The following is a 22,089-nucleotide window of genomic DNA, read 5'->3' on the forward strand; positions in this document are numbered from 1 at the left end:
ATATATATATATATATAATATTGGTTATGATAACTTGATAAGTAACCAAAAAGGTATATACAATAAAAAAATATTACTAATGAGTTATAGTTTTTTGATAAGTGTGTGGAATAATATATACATTATTAAGGTACTCTCTTTTTTTTAATAATTTGGATTATTAATTTTCTTCTAAAATTAATTTTAGATTCTTCTAAACATATCCCAAACATTTCTCAATCACAATCTTACTCATTATAAACATGTAATTTCTTTCCAAATAAGTAGCAAAAATTATAGAACATTCAACTTAAAAAAACATCCCAAATTTCTTCAATCCTATTCTAATAAAAAATTCACAAGAAAAAAAAATAAAAAAATAAAAAAAAGAATTCTCAAAATTTCATAATCAGAACATCATATAGCATTATTTTCTACTTATAGAAGTATGTTATCTATTTACGTATTTTGTGCTGATTAGTACAAAAGTACTTTTTTATTAACTACATGTGTTTGGGTTAGATAAAAAAGATGAAATTTTTAACTCTTATATAGCATCAAGAGGTTTACGAAAAAATTGTGGTTGGACGATGATTCGGTGAAGGGGAGAGCGGTATAAGGTTCCGATGAGAAAAGAGAAATGTATCATTATTAGAATTTTAGTACTTATAGACGCGAGTTAGTGAATGAGTGATTAGGAAGGAAAGGAATTACCTTTGCTACCTTGTGATGTTCGAATAAGATCAGGGATGTTACCTTTACCACCCTTATTTCCTTTTTTTTCCTCTTCTTTTCTTCGGCCTTCTCTTCATCTCTCTGTTTTGACTCTGTCATCAACCACCTAGCGCCGTTGAGGTCCCAAATCTCCCTTCTCTGGTCACTTTCTCCTTTTTTTTCATTTTCCGTCTGTCTAGCTCTCCAACTCTCAACCCTAAACACAGCACCTGAACAACTCTATTTTTCTATTTTCAAAGTTCTCCAAATAGGCTGACGACCACCATCTGCCACCCCTAGCTCCGGTGATATCATAGTGCCCCAACACTCCCTCTCCTCTTTCCTGTTTCATCTATCTTTGTTTAGAACTCCAGGTTTTTATCAAACTATTTTTTTACTCTGTTTTAGTTAGTATTAGTTATTAGGTTGATTTTAGTTAGTTAGTTTAATAATTTAGTTAGATTCAATTTTTTTTATTTTAGTAGATTTAGGTTGTTAAAATAGGTTCAATTTAGGGTAGTAGGTTTGAATTGTTGAAAGTGTTTGAGAATTCCTTATTGTTGATGGATATTGCTATTGATTTTGTGTTGTATATGCTGATTTGTGTGAATTGATGAAAAAAGAATGCTTGTTTGTGTTATCTATTGTTGTTTATGCCTATGCACAAGTGTTCGATAATATGCCTCTGAATATTTTGGATTCCAAATTGCATGTTGTAGATACTATGTTATTTCGAATGTTTGAGCTTGTTTGGCATTATCATAAGTGATATAATGACATATTGGTTTGTTTGTGAATTGTTTAAGTGAATTATTGATGAATAGAACTTTAAGCGCCTTCTAATTATAAATGAAAGTCTGCCAATTTTTTTAAAAAATATAAATATAATTGAATTTTATAGATTACTTCAAATTTGATTTAAACTACTAAAGATAAGAAGTCTAATTAAAATCAAATTCAAATTTAATTGGTATGCTCTTTGCAGACATGACGACAGGGAGATGTGTCACAAATCGGCCTCGTAGTCATGGTAGAGGGATGGTGTCTATTAGTACTCCTGGGACTTCTCAATCATCGCCCTTTACTCCGACTACCCCTGGGATATCATAGGCAATGGGTGCATAGGATCATTCGTTCATCATGGTCCCTAACCCCAACTATGTGGCTCCTTCTGCTACGCCACCCCCGCCACCAGGAAGTCATCCGACTGCTTCTCTAGACTGGACTCCTCCACTAACTCCATCCACTCAGCAACCTACTATTTTGACGACGACGCCTCCTCCAGCGACAGACACCGCAGTTCCAGAATTCTCTCATGGATCTTAGCCAGATGCCCCTCTACCACCTCTCATTATACGAATGACGATTTGACCTGATGGTTTGCCAGCATGAGTATTATTTTAAGTCTTTTATATGCAAACTATTTTGATATTATTATTTAACATATGTGGTTGATAATCTTAAGTTTTTCATTTTAGTTAGTTAGTCTTATTAGTTACACTCAATTTTTTGGTTTTAGTGGATTTAGGTTGTTAAGATAGGTTCGATTTAGATTAGTAGATTTGAACTGCTGAAAGTATTTGAGAATTCTTAATTGTTGATGGATGTTGTTGTTTAAGTCATATAATTTCATATTGGTTTGTTTGTGAATTGGTTAAGTGAATTGTTGATGGATTAATTTTTTGGCGCTTTCTATTTATAGATGAAACTCTGTTGAAATTTATAAAAAATCTAAATGTAATTGAAGTTTATAGATTACTTCAATCAATAAGTGTACTAATGTCATCAAGCTGATATACAATCACCCATGGCCGAGTTACAAGAAGATCTCTGCTGAAATTAGAGAGTGATGATTTCAGAAGTGGGCTGTAAAAACTCAACATATTCAAACCTTAGATAGTTTATAGCTTCCATTTTGTTTAATTATGTATTTAATTTCGATTAACTAGTGCTAAATGTTCTTTGTGCAGGAGAAATTTATATGGGACAAGATTCATGATGCCATTATCAGGAAGATCTTCGACCATCGGATGGTTAGGCGACTTCAGCAGATGTTGGAGGACGTATGTGAGCGGCGCGACCACCTCACTATTGGCTCTATCTTCTCAAACATTAAGAAGGCAATGTACATCCACTGGGAGACTAATGAGGAGTTCAAGCGTCGTTATCTCATGAACAGAGCTAACAGGGCATCATCCAAGTCGTCGAACTATACTTGTGGGTTAGCAACTTTCATGAAGACAAAGGTCAAACTGGTATGTAACTTGTTTTATTTTGTTATTAAATTTGTGTTGTCTTTGAAATATAATATCATTATTACTTGATTTAACATGTTATTTCAACCTGCGTAGTCTAAATTATTGGATCGTGATGTGATGATGGCAGAGACCTTAAAGTATACTCACACCTTGAAGGAGAACAAGGAGTGATTTGTTGATCAATGATCTGCAGATCATTTTGTGAGTAAACATCACGTGTGTAATACCTTCACTATCAGAATGTCATGCTTCTGGTTGCGCCACTCTAATAGCGAGAATATTACGACGACTCTTATATATTTAATAATAAGATATGAGCTTTTAACTCAAAACTGTATCGTTGTTTTCTTTGAAAAACCAGAAATACATTTTCTTTTCAAATATGAATATATAACCCAATTCAAATCACATCCCTCATATATATACATACAAAACTTCTTATACAAGTAACTTACAAATATACATACATACATATCATTAGAACTCATATTCCTCTTACAAATATAATAATAAAGGCAAGAAAAATCTATAACTGTATATACAATAATATAGAATACAATTGGATGCTCAAAAAAACCTCTTTAAACACTTCGTCCGTCCTGAAAAGGGAAATCTGTAAGGGAGTGAGAACATCATCCTCGTTGGTTCTCAGTAAGGGGTTTTTAGAATTGTCATAAGAAGATACGTATAAGAAAAGAATTAATTTCAACTCCAGTGATTATCGCTCGTCTCATGAATCTATTAAAAACATTAATAATTAATTATCCAAAAATTTAAAGTTCACTTCCTTAGTTAAAGAATTTCAAAACTCAATTAATATCTCATAACATAATCAATTTCAGCATCTGGCCCAACATGTAATCAAATCTTGTTACAGCCTCCGGCCCAAATCAAATCAACTCGACCTCCTGCTCAAATCAAGTCAAAATACGGCCTCCGGCCTAACTCAAATCAAATTACTATCAAAACTTAGTCTCAAAACAGAATCAATTACCGGATTCAAACGGTACAAGGCAAATACAATCAAAAAATAATTACAGCCAGTACCACATCAGGAAGAACCCTCAGCATCACCATCGCCAGCATAAGGGATCTCTCAGTTGTTCAAGCACAGACAAAACAATACTAGAAATACACAAATAGAGAGGATAGTTAAGGCAATTAGTTCGATTAGCGTATAAGTACAATTATTCAAATAGACAAGCCAAATACAAGATGCACACTCAAACAATTACAAACGAATGTAGTATGATGCATGCATGTCCTACTAGCCGTGAGCTCATGTGTCGGTTACTTTGCTAGAACCCGACACATCTGGTAGCTAACTTGGATATTGTCTTGAAAACCGGTGGGCGGTAAACAACCACAATCCCCACCTGATGAGCATTACACCACCACAATCCTCACAAGATTTTCAATTGAAAAATCAGGCAGTAAATAACCATGATCCCTACGTCAACTGCTACACTGGATAAGCAGTACACCACCATGATCCTTGCCAGGTGTATAAATCACAATTTCACAACCCATGAGCGGTAAATAACCACGATCCCCACGTTTCATAGCAACACTGAACAAGAAGTACACCACCACGATCCTTGCCAGGTCAAAGCTCATAATCTCCACGAGTAGGACGAAACCACCACCCTCACAACATCAATCATAACTACATTTTAATCTCAAACACAAAAGTAGGATAAGACCACCGTTCTTACCAATTACATTTCAATAATATTCACAACCAATCATGCTCAAAATCATAATTAAACTCAATTCCAAATTGCTTTATAGGCTAACAAGCCAACTTCCATAATTCTCCACTTCAATTCCATTCTGAAGTTCAAACATTTTCACTTTCCTTATAACACACCATTAAATACCTTCTTCCTCAAATCCTTTTCTTCTAAAACCAATACCACTTTTTTGTGACATTTTTCAAAACCTTCAAAACAGTTTCACCTAAAACTAATTCTTCTTTCAAAACTCAATTCTCACTTAATTAAAATTTTCCAAAAGACTCAACATAATTCTTCTCTTAAATAAATCAAACTCAAAACATAATTATCTTCCTGATATTTCAAATTCAAATTGATATAATTCTTATTTTAATAAATCGAACTCAAAACATAATACTTTTCTTAATAAATAAGGCTCCAAAACATACTCTATTTCTTTTCTTAATAACTCAAAATTAAATAATATAATTATTGAATCCAAACTTTTCTAAATAACACTTCAAACCAAATCTCGAATTTTTATAAAAATTTTGGTAGCATCTTCTCTAAAATTCGGACTTCGCCACTCTTCAAGGGTCACAATCAAATGATTTCTCAACATTTTCCAACGAGTTCAAAACCAAATCATTTTCCAATAGAGCACAATTCAGATTTCGAAATATCAAATCATTTTCGATGTCAAACAATTTCAAAACCAGATTATTTTCATATCTCAAATCGTTCCAAATAAATCAAACAAAAATTTCCAACAGCGACAGGTTTGTTGGCGTCTCCTCCTCCACGGTGCTCCCTCTCTCACGTACATCTCTCCCTCACCTGTGCGACAGCTCTGGTGGCGATGGCATAGGCAGCAGCAAGGCGTGACGGTGGCGACAACTCTTCCTTCTCTGTTTCTCTCACTCTTTTGCCACACTTTGTGTGTTTTTCTTTGTGTGTGCATGTGTGCGGTTGTGAGGAGAAGAGATGTGAGGATTAGGATTTTGGAAAGTGTTTAGCAAATTAGGGTTTTGATTAGGGAAAAAGAACTATGGCTAGTATAGGTATTTTAATAAAATTAGGGGTAATAGAATAATTGAAAATTTGATTTTTATTGCAATACTAACATTTATAAAAATACTATTTAATTATCAACTTACAAATTATTTTCAAATAAATAATCTAATTTAATAATTAGAGATAATCAAATTAGTTTCCTTTCAAATCATAAATAAAGTACAAAATCTAAATATTTATTCAATTAACTACAGTTCTAATCATAACATGTGTTATGTATGAGTCTTACACGCAGAAATTGGAGGCCGTAACCCAACAATCTCAGCAGACTGGAGACAATGAAAACAACTCCACTACAATAGAAGTCAATCCTAACACGGTTTGGGGCAAGACCGCAACTAAAACATTCAAGAACTGCTCCTGCGGGTTGAGATCGTTCTTCGCTGACAACCTTCGTACCTTCACACTAAGACCTTCATCTGCCTCTACCACCATTCGGCCCATCGATCCCGAGGACGGCGTTGATTTGAGGGGACAGGTGTTGGAGCTCACCTAGAGCCTTCACTAACAGGCTCAACAACTGCAGCAGTCTGAGGAGAGGTATCAGAAGATCATCACACGTGTGTCATATACAGATTCTTTTAGACAAGAGTGGAAGTAGGAGCTAGAGCAGTTTCAGCGGATGAAACAATAGATGGCGGTGTACCAAGATCAGATACAGGCCAGTGGCAGGCGGCACTGTTAGAGGGGCATCAACATCACCCCCTATTCTGCTACTTTAGTATGACTAGGGGAATGACGACGATGACGACAACTATTAGGATATTTAGTTATTAGAATTTAGTTCTAGACTGTTTCATTGTATTTTATTTATTTGACTTTTTTTTTGTACAGTTGATATTTAATTTACTATATTTGATTTTTATTATTTAAATTTTGACTATTAATTGGATAAAAACTAAATTTAAATAAAAAATAAAAAAATAATTTGACCGCCTATTGTGTTTAAAATAAAAAAACTGAATTTACCGTCGGATTTACCGGGAGAAAAGCCGACGGTAATTATAGGGATGAGCACGAGTAGCGGATACCCAATTACCTGTCCGAACCCGAACCAAACCAATTAAATTGGTTCTGAAACCAACAGGTAATCGGGTCCAACCCGAACTAAACCAATTGTCTTTGTTAGTAATTGGGTCGGGTATCAGTTCTGGGGGTTCGGAACCCAAACCAACCCGTGAACTCGATCATATATTAATTAAATAAAAAATAAAAATATATATGATTTTTAGTGGCTTTTAGTGAGATTATTCACTATTAATATGTTTGAATTTCAATGAGTTTAGTTTTTAATGTATTTGGTGTTTAACATGTTTAGATTATTTATATTTATGTTACATGTTTATTGTACTTGTTGAATTTTTAAGATAAAATTTGATTTTTTTTATGAATTTCAAAATCATCGGGTACCCAATTACCCGAACCGAACCAATCCGTTCTTAATCGGTTTGGTTTGGTTCGGGTACATACACAAAAAAATACAAATTCGAACCAAACCGAACCAATTACATTTTGATCGGTTCGGTTCTAATTTCACCTTGAACCCGAACCAAACCAACCCGTGCTCACCCCTAAGTAATTAGGCAGAAAAGAAAATAGTGGAGCACCAAAATTACCAGCAGAATTTTTTCATCGGTAATTCAATAGTTTTTAGACAAAGAATCCCGCGAGTGTTATACCATCGGATTGGTTTCGATGGAAAATTCGCCACTAAGTATATTACCGACGGATTATTTTCGTTATTTTGTTAGTAAATCTGATGATATTTTGCATTTTTTTGTAATGGCTTTGACTAGTGCCTGGTATGTCTTATTTGGTCTAATGTTAGCTTCATCGTTTAGCTGTATTAGGTCCATCACATGCATACTTAGCTGTCGGTTTGTTGGAAACATGCCAAATAGATTGGATTAAGGCTTGGTTTAGTAAAACTTTTACTTTTCGAAAATAGCTTATCAAAACTATCTTTTAAAAACCAACTTTTTAAAAGTTACAGTACTTGTGTTTGATAAAATCAAACTAAAAATGGCTTTCGATAAGCACAAGCACCATAATTGCTTGTATTTGATAAAATAGCTTTTAAAAGTAAAAAAGACCATAATAGAAATATATATAATAAAGAATAATTATCTTTTTTGGTACTAATAATTAATAAGGATAATTTTGGATATTTATTATTATATTGGGTTATATTAGATTTTTTAATTTTAATAAGCACAAGCCAATTTTAAAAAGTTTTCCGTTAGACACTTTTAAAAGCACCTCTAACTTTTAAAAGCAGCAAGTATAAGTACATGAGTTTTTAATATTCCGAACATAAAACGAGGTGTTTGTGCTTTTAAAAAGCACTAGTTCCTCTTCAAAAAGTTTTACCAAACCAATTCTAAATGTATGTGTGTTGGATAACTCTAAATGAGAAATCCTCCACTGCCCAGTCATCCTTCTAATGCTACATAGCAATGAATTCTGTAGTTTGTAGAGGACACTATTTTCTTTCTCTTGAGTGCCTTTACACGAGATGTGCAGTAACCATCTTTATTATAATGCAAAGTCTGATTAAAAGATACTTTTTTCACCGTTTTTTTTTCAACCAGTTGTTCTTTTTTTAATAACAAAACCAGTTCTTGTCGCATGTCGATAATAATATGCACGAAGATCTTCTAATGTGCCGAAGCACATTCCCTCCTCAGACTATAGCTCCTTGACACCAATAGGTTGGTTTGTCCCCTGGGAAAAAAAAAAGAACTAACAATCAAAACTCATGCCTGATATAACAAATAAAATACATTAATGTAATTTTGGATGTTAGTTGAATATAAATATAGATGTTATGTGTAACACCCTAACTTCTAGTACCTCATGATCATACCAAAAGTTCAGACGTTACTTACTTTCAAATCTTTTTATTCAATACTATCTTTATTTAATATTGAGCCTTCGTAAATACGAACTGAAATTTTAATTAAAAAAATAAAATGAGACTTTATTTTAAATCGCTTAATCACAAAAGTATATATATCCACATAGCTTTATATACATAGACTTAGTCAAAGAATCTCAATTACAAGTCCTACCCATCTAAAAACTAAAAGAATAAACGATGAGAAAAAATAAACTCTAGCAACTCAACTTATAAACATAATCTTCTATACTTCTGTAGCTCCGCACTAAACTTTCGCACCTGTAGCTGAAAGGGGGTGGAAATAGGGGGTAAGTACTGGGGAGTTTTTAGTAGGGTCAGGGTGTATAGTTACATTTATTTTATATATACTTGGTTAGCAACAACAGTCAATAAAGTACAATCTGATTTAACAATTATAGAACACATAATTCAAACAATCATTCAACACACCCACAATCACAGAAAATACACTCATGAACAAATATGCGCAAACAAGCACGATGCATGTCTATCCCTAGTGCAGGTAATGAGCTCATCTGTCGATTTCGACCCGCTCTCGACATAACTCAGCAACCTTTGTTTGAGTTTGGTTTCCAGTGGCATAACCTCTGTAAGCAACCTCTCTCTTACAGGTGCGACTCTCTTGAGCCGATGTATGCAAACATAACCTCTGTAAGCAATCTCGGTCTTACAGGTGAGCAGTGGCGGAGCTTAAGTCAGACAAGGGGGCTATAGCTCCCCAAACTTTTTATAAAAAAAATTAGTAGTAGTTTATCAAAAAATAAAAAATAGTTCAATTGGCTTAGATGCTTTATTATAATTTAAAGTATCCAGGTTTAATTCCTATCTCATGCTTTTGTTACCTAATAATTTTTGGCAAGTGGGACTTTGTTGACTTCACAACATATCAAAATATTAAAATAAAAATAAAAAAAATCATTACCCACGTGTGTATAACTTATTACCCCGTCCCTATTTCAATTTTGATTTTGTTACACGCTAGAATACTTTAATTTCGATTTTTCTCTTTTTTGGAGCAACACTAACATCGTCAATTCAACTTTGATTTGTTAGATATTTTTTTAGATTTGATTTGATTTAACAAAAAAAGATAAAAATAAAAAAGATCATCTAATAATCAAATCAAATAAAAAAGTTATCTAACAAAAAAGATAAAAATAAAAAAAGATTATCTAACAAAATAAAAAATAAAAATCATTATTATAAAAATACTATAAAAATACATTGTTTGGTGCTTTGCTTTTCATTGTGCAAAACATGTTGTTATTTTGCTTCTTATTATAAAAATACGCTTTGTTTTGTTTTACTTCTCTATTTAACAAGTAACATATAAATTGATAAAAAAATTTAATAAATATTATAAATTTTAATATTTATCCTTCTAACCTTTTTTTACATATTTTATAGGATATATATTTAAATTTTTATACAAAATAATGATGAAAAATCAAAGAATTGATGCATTTTTTAAGAAGAAGGCTAATATTAAAAAAGGAGAACATATAACTTCTACAATATCAACACCTGTAAATAGTTCTTCTACTTTTACGACCCCCCTCCCCCCAAAATTTTGTTTCGAGCTCCGCCGCGGCAGGTGAGGCTCTCTTTAGCCAATGAATGTATTGATAACCTATATAAGCAATCTTCGTCTTACAGGTGCGACCATCTCCTGGATTGGCTGATGTATCTCTGGAAAGTAAATCTCAGTGGACTCACCACCATATCTCTGCTCGTTTTCAGCAGGTAAGCAATCATTTCAACTTGTTTTCAGTGCCAAACAATATCTCTGCTTATCTCCTTTTCATTTCGTTCTTCTTTCATTTCTTTTATCCTTGCTCTCTGCTCTCCTATGGCAGAGATTCTTTAGATTCTTTTAATCTTTTATTTTCTTCTTCTTTTCTTTTCCTTCTTTTAATACCAGAAATTATCTTCACAATCTTCCCTCATCTCTTCCTAGATGTTTTATGAAGAGTAAATCATAATATTCTCAACTTAAGTTCGTCTTTCTGCAGCTTTTAAATAAGTTACTCTTTAACTCTTCTATTCTGTTATAGTACAAATTACTAACGTATAATATATTTCAAAAATACATTAATAATAACTTTAATAAATTAATAACAATAATAATAATTTTCTTTATTACTCAAAACTTATAACTTAAACTTTATTATTAAACTTTTATAAATCATTATTTAAACTTTCTAAAACATTTTATATTTTTATTCTAATATATTTTTAATTTATTAAAATACTCTTACATATAATATAATTACTAAAATAACCTTACATCTTTTATAAAATACCCATTTTATTCTTGAACTTCATAATTATTACCCAAAATATCCCAAAACATATATAATTACAAAACTAACTTCAATTTTTATTAAATTACTATTTTAATCTCAAATATAAATCTTATTTTTCCTTATTATAACTTTACCAAAGACTGCCCACTTCCAAAATTCTTCAAGTTTTCAGCTTGAATTTTAGGTCAATTTTTAAGTTTTATTATTATCGATTCTTCACCGCTTTTCATTTAATCTCTCGATCATCAAAATAATCTCAGTTGGACCGTTCTTCTTGGCCAAACCACAATTCACAAGTAACAACAATAATTCAACAAAATTTTAACATAAACTTAATCAAACCCAAACAATAATTAATCAAACCAATATTTACTTGTCAAATTCATATTTAATTTTTATAAAATTACTAAACCCTACTTCCGTACAAAATTAAAACAACAGAAGTCTCGAAAAAAATTTTCTGACCGAGATGACGAAAAAGAAGATGTCAGAAATTGTCTGTGCTTCGTAAAACTCCAATTGGTCGAACTCAAAGAAAAGGGGAACTATATTATCGTCAACTTCTACCGAACAAAAGTGACGTCAATGTGTACAGAAAAAAGATACGAACACTTTTATCGGATTAAATTTTTTATTAGAGTTATGGATTATAAAAAATCGAACTCAGAAGCGCGGAATTGCCATGAAATCACGTTCTTCTATCTCGGGTTCTCTTCCTTTCTTTTATTTTCTTTTTAAGCTCAACTTGGTAATGAATGGAGAGAAAAGGAAGATTGATTAGGGGTTGATAGTGTTAAATGAAGATGTGTGGTGGTTTAGTATTAAAATAATTTTTAATAAATAACTTAAATTAATAGAATAAATTATAATTAATTTAAATTTTAATAATTATAAATTAATTTAATTATTTTAGTAAATTAATTTTTAAAAATAAAAAGTTTCAATTAATAAAACAAAATTATAATTTATTTATATTTATATTTTAAAAAATATGGATCGTTATATTATGTAACTTTAACTTTAGATGTAATATGTATGAACTTATGAATAACACAAATATGAGTTTATAAATGTTATGGATAAAAATAAAGTGTTATAAGTTAAAAGTAAATTTAAAATTTTGTCAGTGCCACTTGTATCATGCAATAATATATTATTGTTTAAATTAAAAATTACAAAAAATTTACAGTATAATTGTTTTTACAATCTAATTTATGTTTCATTAAATATTAAATTTATTTATAAATATATACCCATAAACTAAAAAAAAATTAAAGCAATTTAATATAATACTTATAAGAACTAGTGTGATTTTTTATATTTTTAAAAATTGGGTGATTATAAACAATCTCATCAAGTGAATTTATTTGTTATTTAAATTTTTTAACTCTTTTTAATATAGACTTCGTATTAAAATCGAATTCAAATGCTATACTATTAAAAAAAAACTATAACTAGTTGATACTTGCCAATAACCGTAATACAAATTTAAAATAATTTAAAGATTTTGTTAATTTTTGCTCTAAAAACATAGGTTAAATATACCACAAAATAAAATATTTATAAAAATTATTGTAAAATTTTTTTTTATATTTTTTATGTATTGAATACATAAAAATATTAAAAAATTTTACTATTATATTTTTAAAATATGTTTTTAAGGCACAAATTAATTAAATCTATAATTTAAAATTATACATTTCCTTTTTTCTTCTTCTTTGATTTCAAATCAAAGTTGTGATTTTTTCTAATTTTACAATGTCGTTTTAGGTGCAAGCCCCAACTATGTTAATGTTGGTTCTTGAACGATGTCCTTTTTAATTAGAGAAAAATATTAAATTAATCCTTTACATTTGGGTGAAATTCTGTTTTGGTCCTTAAATTTAAAGTATTCTATTTGAATCCAAAAAAATTTCATTTAACTTTAATATAGTCCCACCGTGAGGTCAAACTTCAATAATTAATAAAATGTCCTACATGACAGCAGTATAAAAAGAAGGTCGATAATCTGAAATAAGTACAAGTTTCAGAGGCACAAAATCAACTGTGAATACATCAATACATCGATAAACTGGACCAAATAACAAAGATTAGAGAGATGAGTATTATGCATACATTATGAGATGGACAAACTGTTTGACCTCCATTCTGGTTGGTGATCCTGTAGTGCACTATCAAACATATGAAGAGCATATACAATGGTATAATGATGTATATGGGGCTCACCTGCATTTAACTGGTTATGTTTCATAGCCACAACCACAGTAACCATACACGTGATAGGAAGATTTCGTGCTCCCTTTAAAACTCCATTGACGCACTCTACTAGGTTTGTGGTCGTATGACTCCAATGATATCCATTATCAAATGCCAAAATAAATTACTGTAGTGGGATTTGATCGAGCCATCGCGTATAAGTCTCACCACGCTCATGCAATCTTACATATTGCACATTAAATTCACGCACAGTCCTACAATAGCCTATAAATAACCAAGAAAACAAATACAATAAAATGGATGCTATGTGCCTTGTAAAAATAAATACGCCATTATTTCACAGTAATTTATGTACCCATATTGACTATCAGCTTCTACAAATATGGTGCCTTGAAATTCGTCAAGAAGTTGGATGCTATGTGTCTAACACAAAACATTCGGATAGCTCTTGGAGGCTCCCATGATCCATTACTACGAGTTATTACTGAGGTAATAGAGTCGTATCGATCAAAGATAAGGCCAATACCATTTCGAGTCACTACATGTATGCGCAAATGAGTAAGAAAGAAGTGTTATACATCAGAAGTCTCACCCTCAACAACGGCAAATGCAAGAGGTACAATATTGTCATTGCCATCCTAAAAAACTGCAACTAATAGAGCTGCTTTATATTTTTCGTACAGATGTGTACCATCTACTTGTAGGATTGGTTTGCAGCTCCTAAATGTTCTGATGCAAGGATAAAAGTTTCAAAATATCCACGTCAGTATCCTAGCATCCTGGACTACCTCATCTCCTTGGTATGCTGGTGCAGTTTTGATCTTGACTGCTACTGATAGATCTTTTTGTACCATTGCTTCAAATCACGACGACAAAGCTTCATAAGAAGCTTTCCAATCACCACAAAGGTTCGCAATTGCCTTTTGTTTAGTGAGTCATGCTTTGCAGTAACTTGTCGTATAATTGAATTTTGACTGCAATTCAACAATCACAAATTTTACTTTCAAAGATTGATCAGTTTCAACTAATGGCTTTATCACCTCTGCAATCATGTCTGAATTTAACTTGGCATGATCTTGAGAAATTATAGTTCTGGTGCATGTGTGACTACCATTGTATCGCTTTATAACCCAACAAAATTTTCTCTTAATAGGACTAGCCAATAGGCCAATCATAACTTGTTTCGTATTGTACACACTTAGCATAAAAAGTAGTTGGCTCAAATTCACACACCCAATAATCCACTCCTTTGCAAATGGTATAATTTTTAATTGCTGCAATAATAGTCTCTTTAGAATTGAATTCCATGCCAACAACAAATTCATTGTACGTAACAATAACAGGATCTACAGCAATAACAGCAAGAAATAATTTTAACTATTGCTTTATGATTCAATAATAATAATAATAATAATAATAATAATAATAATAATAATAATAATAATAATAATAAAACTACTTACCTGAATTGTCATACTCAGAAAATTCTGGTGCATTCATAGCGTCTAGATCCAAAGTGTGCATGAAAGAAGACTCTCCAGATGGATGTTGGCTCGCCAGTGTATTTGCCACATCTGCAACGCTAGACTCAACTATTATATCATCTTCACCCACTTCTTCAGTTAGACCAACAATATAGTAAGTGCTCTTAAAATTCTTTTCACTTTTAGTGTTATAAACTGTCCAGTCAATGTTAGCCTTCAGTAAATCAACATCAACTAATTCTTCAAACTCAACATACAACTCAATAACGGACACTTGTGTCCGTGTTTGTTGGTAGATTGAAAACATCTCTTGCATACTTGCTTTGTCAATCACATGCATTATTTAAAATTGAACGAAACTACCAATCACTAAAACAGCCTGTCTATAAAGAATATTTATAACTCTCTTTAATACTTAATTATCAACACATTAATAAAGTATACTCTTAAATTCCTCATATGTTATTGCAAAAGAAAAGAAATAACAGTATCACATAGATTTTCACATACAAAACTCACACTCTCAGATGTTTGGCAAAAAAATTGACCATTATAATATATTTTCAAACTAATACCTCTATTCATTTTTATACTCTTACATTCTCAAGAAAATAAAGCACTCTCACACTCAATCAACCTAATACCGTTCCTTCTTTTATAATACTCTAGTTATAATCTTTTATTCAAGAAATGACAATACGTAACATGTGTATTCACAATACACAGTCTGTGTCCTCACAATATGCAATTTATGTATTGACAATATACAATCTATGTATTATAACTTTAATATTTAAATAATACAATACGCATTTTGTGTATTGCTTTATAAATATTTAAAAACCAAATCTGCCATCTATTTATATATTGTCTTTATAAATATTTAAAAACAGAATTCATTATCAACCAAATTTTACAAAACACCTTTGGGTGTGTTTGGGATTCACGTTGAGGAACAAAAAAGCTCGTTTGAACGTCTTGAACGCTACATTATTATGTTTGGCAATTTTTTGGAACCCCTAACCCAGAATTGCTTTCACCTGTGAACGTACGTTCATGAGAAGCTAAAAATTCAAGCTTCTGCGTTCACGTTAGGAAAATTAATGACCATTGCAAGAGTTAAGTAACAAATCTATTTCATATCTACCAATTGTACCCTTCCTTTCTTCTATAAAAAGGATGTCTATAACCACATAATTTCACACAGTAGTAGTTCTCTCTATATTCTTTATGTTCTTTGTTACAGAAATTTTTTTTATCAAACTCTTTTTCAGATTTGTTTCTATCACTGCCAAGGTAAAGATTTTAATTTTCTTTTTAATATTTTTTAGTTCTTTCTTTCATATTTTAATTTTTATGTTTTTTATTATATTTTTTATTTATATGATAAATATTTTTCATATTATTTTTTTAATGTTCTGATGTTATTTTTTTAATTTTCTATTGTTATATTTTTATTGTATTTTTTATTTATATGACAACTATTATTAATATAAATTTTATTTTTATTAATTTTTATTATTTTTTATTTATATAAATTATTTTTTCTATCCTTTATTGTACTATATTTATGTTATGTATAAAATTTTTTATTTTTTTATTTGATTATATTCATATAAATTTTATTTACTTTTTATTATAATTTTTTTGTTCATATGATATATATTGTTAGTTGTAATTATTATATACTATGTTTGTATAATTTTTTTTATTTTTGTCTTTTATTTTTATTGTACTTTATTTGTTTTTATTATATAGTAATTATAAGTAATAAAAGAGTCATAAATAATAAAAATTTATAGTCCAAAATATATTAAATTAAATAGTACTCATAGAACTAAAATAAATTATAAAATCTTTTCTTCTTGTTTAACATTATAAAATGTATAGTACTCTTTTTTAAATTTTTATTTCTTATTATTTTTTAGTTCATATGAATTTTTTTTATCCTTTACTGATCTTTATGTTTAATATGTAAGGTGTCTTTTTTATTTTTATTTGACTTTGTCCTTTTTTATTTTTTACTTATTTTTATCATTGACCTTTTTTATATTATTTTTCAGTATTGTAATCTCTCATCTCTCAGGTATGTTATTAATTTTTTTATGATATTTTTTTTATTTCTTGTTCATATAAATTTTATTTTTTTTTATACCCTGTATTTATATTGTTGATATATATTGTTGATATATATTGTTCATATGAATTTTATTTTTTCTCTTTTATTATATTTTTTTTATTCATATGATATATATTGTTGGTTTTATATATATTGTTCTTATGAATTTTATACATGAATTCTCGTTTTATATTTTATTATACTTTATTTTTGTTTTGGCTGAAATTTTTTATTTTTTATTCTAATAGAATAATGAATAACAATGAATTAATAAGTAAATATTAACTTTATTATAAAATAAATTAATAAGATATATTCAAATATTTAAAATAAAAATAATAGAATAATATAAAAAATTATTTTAATTGATGTCTCTTTTAGTAATTTTTCATCTAAAAGTGATTTTAAATAGTATAACCCAAACAACATTTATTTTACTACAATCAATTTTGATATAAAAATTGCCAAACATAAATCACATTAACACAAACTTACTTTTCATCAAAAACAAGTTTGCAAAATCATTTTTATGCAAACTCTCGTTTGCAAACTGAAATCCAAACACACACTTTAACTTCTAGTATTAAAGCATTACACCAAATCTTTTTCAATATCTAAAAAAAAGTAACCACTTTTTACCTGCTGCAAACTAAATTTAGTTATTTAATTTGATGAAAACTGACAGGGGGAATGAATATTATTCATTTACCCACCAACCAGATCCATGTGCAGTGTAGTGCACGTGCGAGACAATGTCACACGTGACAAACAGTAACAGACAGCACTGAGATTAGTATGATTCTGCCGTCCAACCATTAGAGTAACATGCAACATGGAAAAATCGCAATCCACTGTTTCAACTTGATCATTACTAACAGTATATAGTGCCCAATCAGATACATAATTAATAATCTCACATATTCTTTATGGATCAATAATTTATGTTATGGCCTAAAGTTACAAACATCGATCACTAAACTATTCCTAGTATATAGCAACAACCCAAATTTTATCAATTTTACAACTTGGTCCTTTCCATTTCACTAAATAATCGTATTCATCGTCAAGTGTTGCAATTGATATGATTCTGATGTGAGATATGTCAATCACACCTTCCATTAGTGGATAATTAATATTTTATCTTCCTCTTATGAAACAAACATATTGGCATTATTTTAGCCCCTAAACTATATATTACTAGAGATGAGCATATCCTTTCAAATATACAACATGCATGAGTTTATCTAGTAATTAATCCGTTCTGTTGATTTGTCATTATCTTCTTTTTTTTTATTGCAAAAACGCACCAAATGGAACAATTTAAATGGGGTGTATGAAAATCTTGGCAATGTTGGTCTCGTTGACATATGGTATCTTCTCCAACTCATCACTTTGAAATTAAGGAAAAGTACAGATAACTAATAACATTCTTGAACAATGTGTGAATAATGTGAATTAATAGGGTTAAAAGAATAAATTTAACGAATAGCATTAAATTAAGGTGTAATGTACTTGTATTTGATTGATGATTGTTCATATTGTTCAAGATAATTATTGTTCTCTTAGCACTCTCCTGAAATTAATTGCAAATAATCAAATATACATGCACAGCAGCATTATCCGAAAACAAAATCACATAGCAAGTGGCATGGGAACAAATAAACATACATAAAAGCTGACAAAATTAAGGATGTGCTTCTTGCTTCCTTTTTTTCTTTTAGTGTTAAATTAAATGCATGTCTCTTTTGCTTGCTATACAAGTGTAAAGTGGCTACTAGGTAGTAATATAAACAATAATATCAGTGTTCAATATATAGTGTATAGTGCGTGGTGCACTATTAATTCCTCGAGTTTTCACATCCCGATCGAGCTGTGATTTATTTATTTAAAAAGGGGTCCAATAAGTGTGATTTAATTGTTTCTCGTTAGTGGCATGCAAATAAGTTGTTTTCCAGCGTGATATGATATGATAAGCCTCCCCAAGTTTCGAAAACACTGGCGATTGTGCAGAACTGCCAAAACATGTGCATATCTGGGAGTGGTTATAAAAGATAATAAAAAAATAAAATAGAAAAACACATATGCAACTCATTTTTTGGTCTTACCATTAGTATGAATTCATTGTATCTCAAATAATTTAGTTACTGTGGGACGAATGTTAAGGGTATTTTTGGGTGAATTTCTAAAAAAATATTTTAACTAAATATTTTAATTTTTTTAAGAAAATAAAAATAATTTAATATTTAGATATCTCATATAAAAATATAAATGGTAATTTAAGATATTTAAATATCAAATTACTTTTATTTTTTAAAATATCTTTTAAAAAAATTACTTAGAGTAATATCTTTTCTTAGAAGCCATTCAAACAAATTCTAAATAATAGTATTAACTTTTTTAGTATTTTTATTTTTATTATTGAAAGTTTGTTAATAAATATAATAAAAAAAATGCGTAATGTTAGTGTCATCTTTTGTTTCTACTATTTGAGAAAATTTACTTGATTAATATTTTTTAGCTAATAAATTTATTTTGGTTAATGTCATAATTTGTAGTATATTTTTTTTCTTAACTATCTTTTCACTTTTTTTTTTTTAAAAAATATGTCAGTGTTAAATTAACCATACGCTGATAAAAGATTATTGACCACTTTACCACTTAGCATGACTCATATTACATTATCAATACAAAAACAAATATTAAATTCAAGCAATCAATACTCATCAAAATTACCAACTCTTATATGCGATTGAGATGAAAAGAGTAATGTTTGTTGGTTTGATTAATCTAATGACAATGAATTAGTTTTGTCGCGAGTAATTATGTTAAAGGCAAGAATAATAGAGTGTGGAATTTGTTTTTCTCTCTCTATTATTATTTAACGGGTGTGCAGTGTGCACTATGTTTTGTCATTCATAGCATTATTTTATTCCCACCATTAAGGAGTGTTCATCAAATGATTTTGAAATTCCAGCAAGTGTTAATTGCTATGGAAAATATATACAATTTTTATTTAGTGAATCTCAAAGTGCAATCTTCACGTTTATCCCGCACCTACAACACTTGTAAGACTTTGATTTTATTAAAATGAAATAAAAAGGACAACATTGACAACCAAAAACGAGTGTTGAACAATTTGACTGGCTAATTGGATTTCCAAGATGGGACCACACTTAGAATTTATGGTCCATGATAATGATGGTTCAACAAATACTATTATGAAACCACCCATAAGCCTCAAATAATATAGGATACTATGGCATCATGGGTACTCTATTCACGAATAAATCGGAATAAAATCCATTGTGGGAGGTCGAGGTGGGAGTGGGATAGTTATTAATTGATATAAAATAAATGCTTTATGTAAAAATCAAAAGTTAAATCAAAGAAGAATGGATAAATGTAGATATAAAAGATCACACAGTGAACAAAATTATACACACATTATTTAATAAATCAAGTGTATACATAAATTATACTCATTATTAATTACATTCATTATTCTGTCAATAAAAGTGTATTGTTGTTAGTAAAGTTGCATAAATATTATGCTTTTTTTTTCATGTAACACTATGCAATAAGTATCTAAGTGATGTGATTATTTAATAACTAAGTTGGTTGGTCTAGTGGTTAGTTCACTAGTTCGCTTAAACAAGTGTAGGGGTTTAAATCCCGCCTTATGCATGTAGCAATCCATTGGCCAGCAACAAACCCTTAAATAAAAACTCAGTATCGCGACAGATTAGTCCTTAACCTATCGGGATAGGAGATACCGTGGGAAACAAAAAAGAAATAGATATTTAAAATTCTAACAAAGAAGAATAATTTTACAAAAGTATTATAATTCGAACTTCACTTTTGGATAATTACCATAAGCGACAACAAAGCACAAAATCTCAATCATAAGCAAATGTTTCGTATTATTTTTCTAATGTACTTTAATTCTTCATCAATCTGAAAATTGTGAATAGCAATTTCTTCACATATATTTTCATCCTTCTTTGGCGCACCAACAACAAGTTCTGTCTTTTAGAAACATGAATCTTTTTATGGGTTTTATTTACTCTTTTCTAGAACTCCTAAATTTCTTTCACCATCTTCAATTTCACTAGCACATACAAAATATTCACATCAATGTTCAATTTTTTGTGCAATTTGAAGAAAGAACAGAGAAGAAAGACAAATCATGGAACAAAAATAAATTACAACAGCAACGCACTGCCACAGCATATGTCTCACGGTAGATATTGAAAAAACAATTTTCTAAGATTTCATTTCATTCTAGACTCTAGCATCACTGCATCAAGTTTATGCAAATACGTACTTGCTATTGTTGTAGTCAAATTGTTTCTTCTTCTTGCTTCTAAGTAACGAAGAAGAGCAATCAGAAATACTAGTGCAACTAAAGAATATGGGATCTTCTTTCGTTGAGTTGTAATCATTTCTTCTTTGTTAGAATTCCACAATTTTTTTCCCATTTCTGGTTATAAAATGAGGAAGGAAAGATAAGGTAAAAGAAATTTTAGTCTCAATTTTAATTTAAAAATCTTAATCAAATATCCACCTAATTACTATAGTCACATTACTTATTGCACACTGTTAGAATGGAAAAAAACATGACACATGTACATTTCTCCCTTCTACTAAAGGAGATACACTTTTATTGACGGAGTGATAAATGTGACCATCGGAGCATAGATAAAAATAACGTAATTTTATCTATCGTACGATCTTTTATGTATACATTTTTCCATTCTTTTTTAAATAAAGTATTATGTCTTTATACATATTTATATATTTTGATTTATAGAATTTTATTTTAAATTATTTAATCAGTCGTCAAAATAATCAAATATGCTATAATAAAATAATCAAATTTATTTATAATAATATAATAAAAAAAATTTATGAGACGTTACATACATTTTTTTTTTAAATTTAGATTCTATAAGATGGGAAGATTGGTAAAGTAATAAAGTGAAAGGTTAATTACCATAAAATTTAGAGTAATTACCTAAATCGAGGATTTTAGAATCGGACATTTTAGTCCCCAAAGAAAATTAATACACAGATTAATTCTCAAGGTTTTATTCCGGCAAACAAATCAGTTCCCAATTCATTTTTCGAAGTGTAATTACCCAAATCAGTCCCCCAAAAATTTTAAAAACGGACATTTTAGTCCCCAAGAAAAACTAATGTACAAATCAATCTCCAATATTTCTCTCTGTTAGACATAATAGTCCCATCCAAAAATAAAATAAAATAAAATAATTATTATTATTAATTGCACAATAATATATATT

At 29.7% G+C, this 22,089-nt stretch overlaps 1 protein-coding gene across 2 annotated transcripts; it reads left to right on the forward strand.

Annotated features, from left to right (window-relative positions):
- Positions 1-2,472: 2,472 nt before the first annotated feature.
- Positions 2,473-3,237, forward strand: LOC107471982 (uncharacterized). 2 transcript variants are annotated; one of them, XM_016091548.3, is made up of 2 exons: positions 2,473-2,948; positions 3,045-3,237. In XM_016091548.3, exons 1-2 carry the CDS (start codon positions 2,649-2,651, stop codon positions 3,120-3,122), a joined length of 378 nt encoding a protein of 125 aa, XP_015947034.1. In that variant the 5' UTR covers positions 2,473-2,648; the 3' UTR covers positions 3,123-3,237. The 2 variants fall into 2 exon arrangements, with proteins under 2 accessions (XP_015947034.1, XP_052112992.1); XM_052257032.1 differs by having other exon boundaries at positions 3,079-3,237.
- The last annotated feature ends 18,852 nt before the right edge of the window (positions 3,238-22,089 follow it).

This window comes from Arachis duranensis, chromosome 1 (genome assembly GCF_000817695.3).
Source record: "Arachis duranensis cultivar V14167 chromosome 1, aradu.V14167.gnm2.J7QH, whole genome shotgun sequence".
NCBI classification, from domain to species: domain Eukaryota; kingdom Viridiplantae; phylum Streptophyta; class Magnoliopsida; order Fabales; family Fabaceae; genus Arachis; species Arachis duranensis.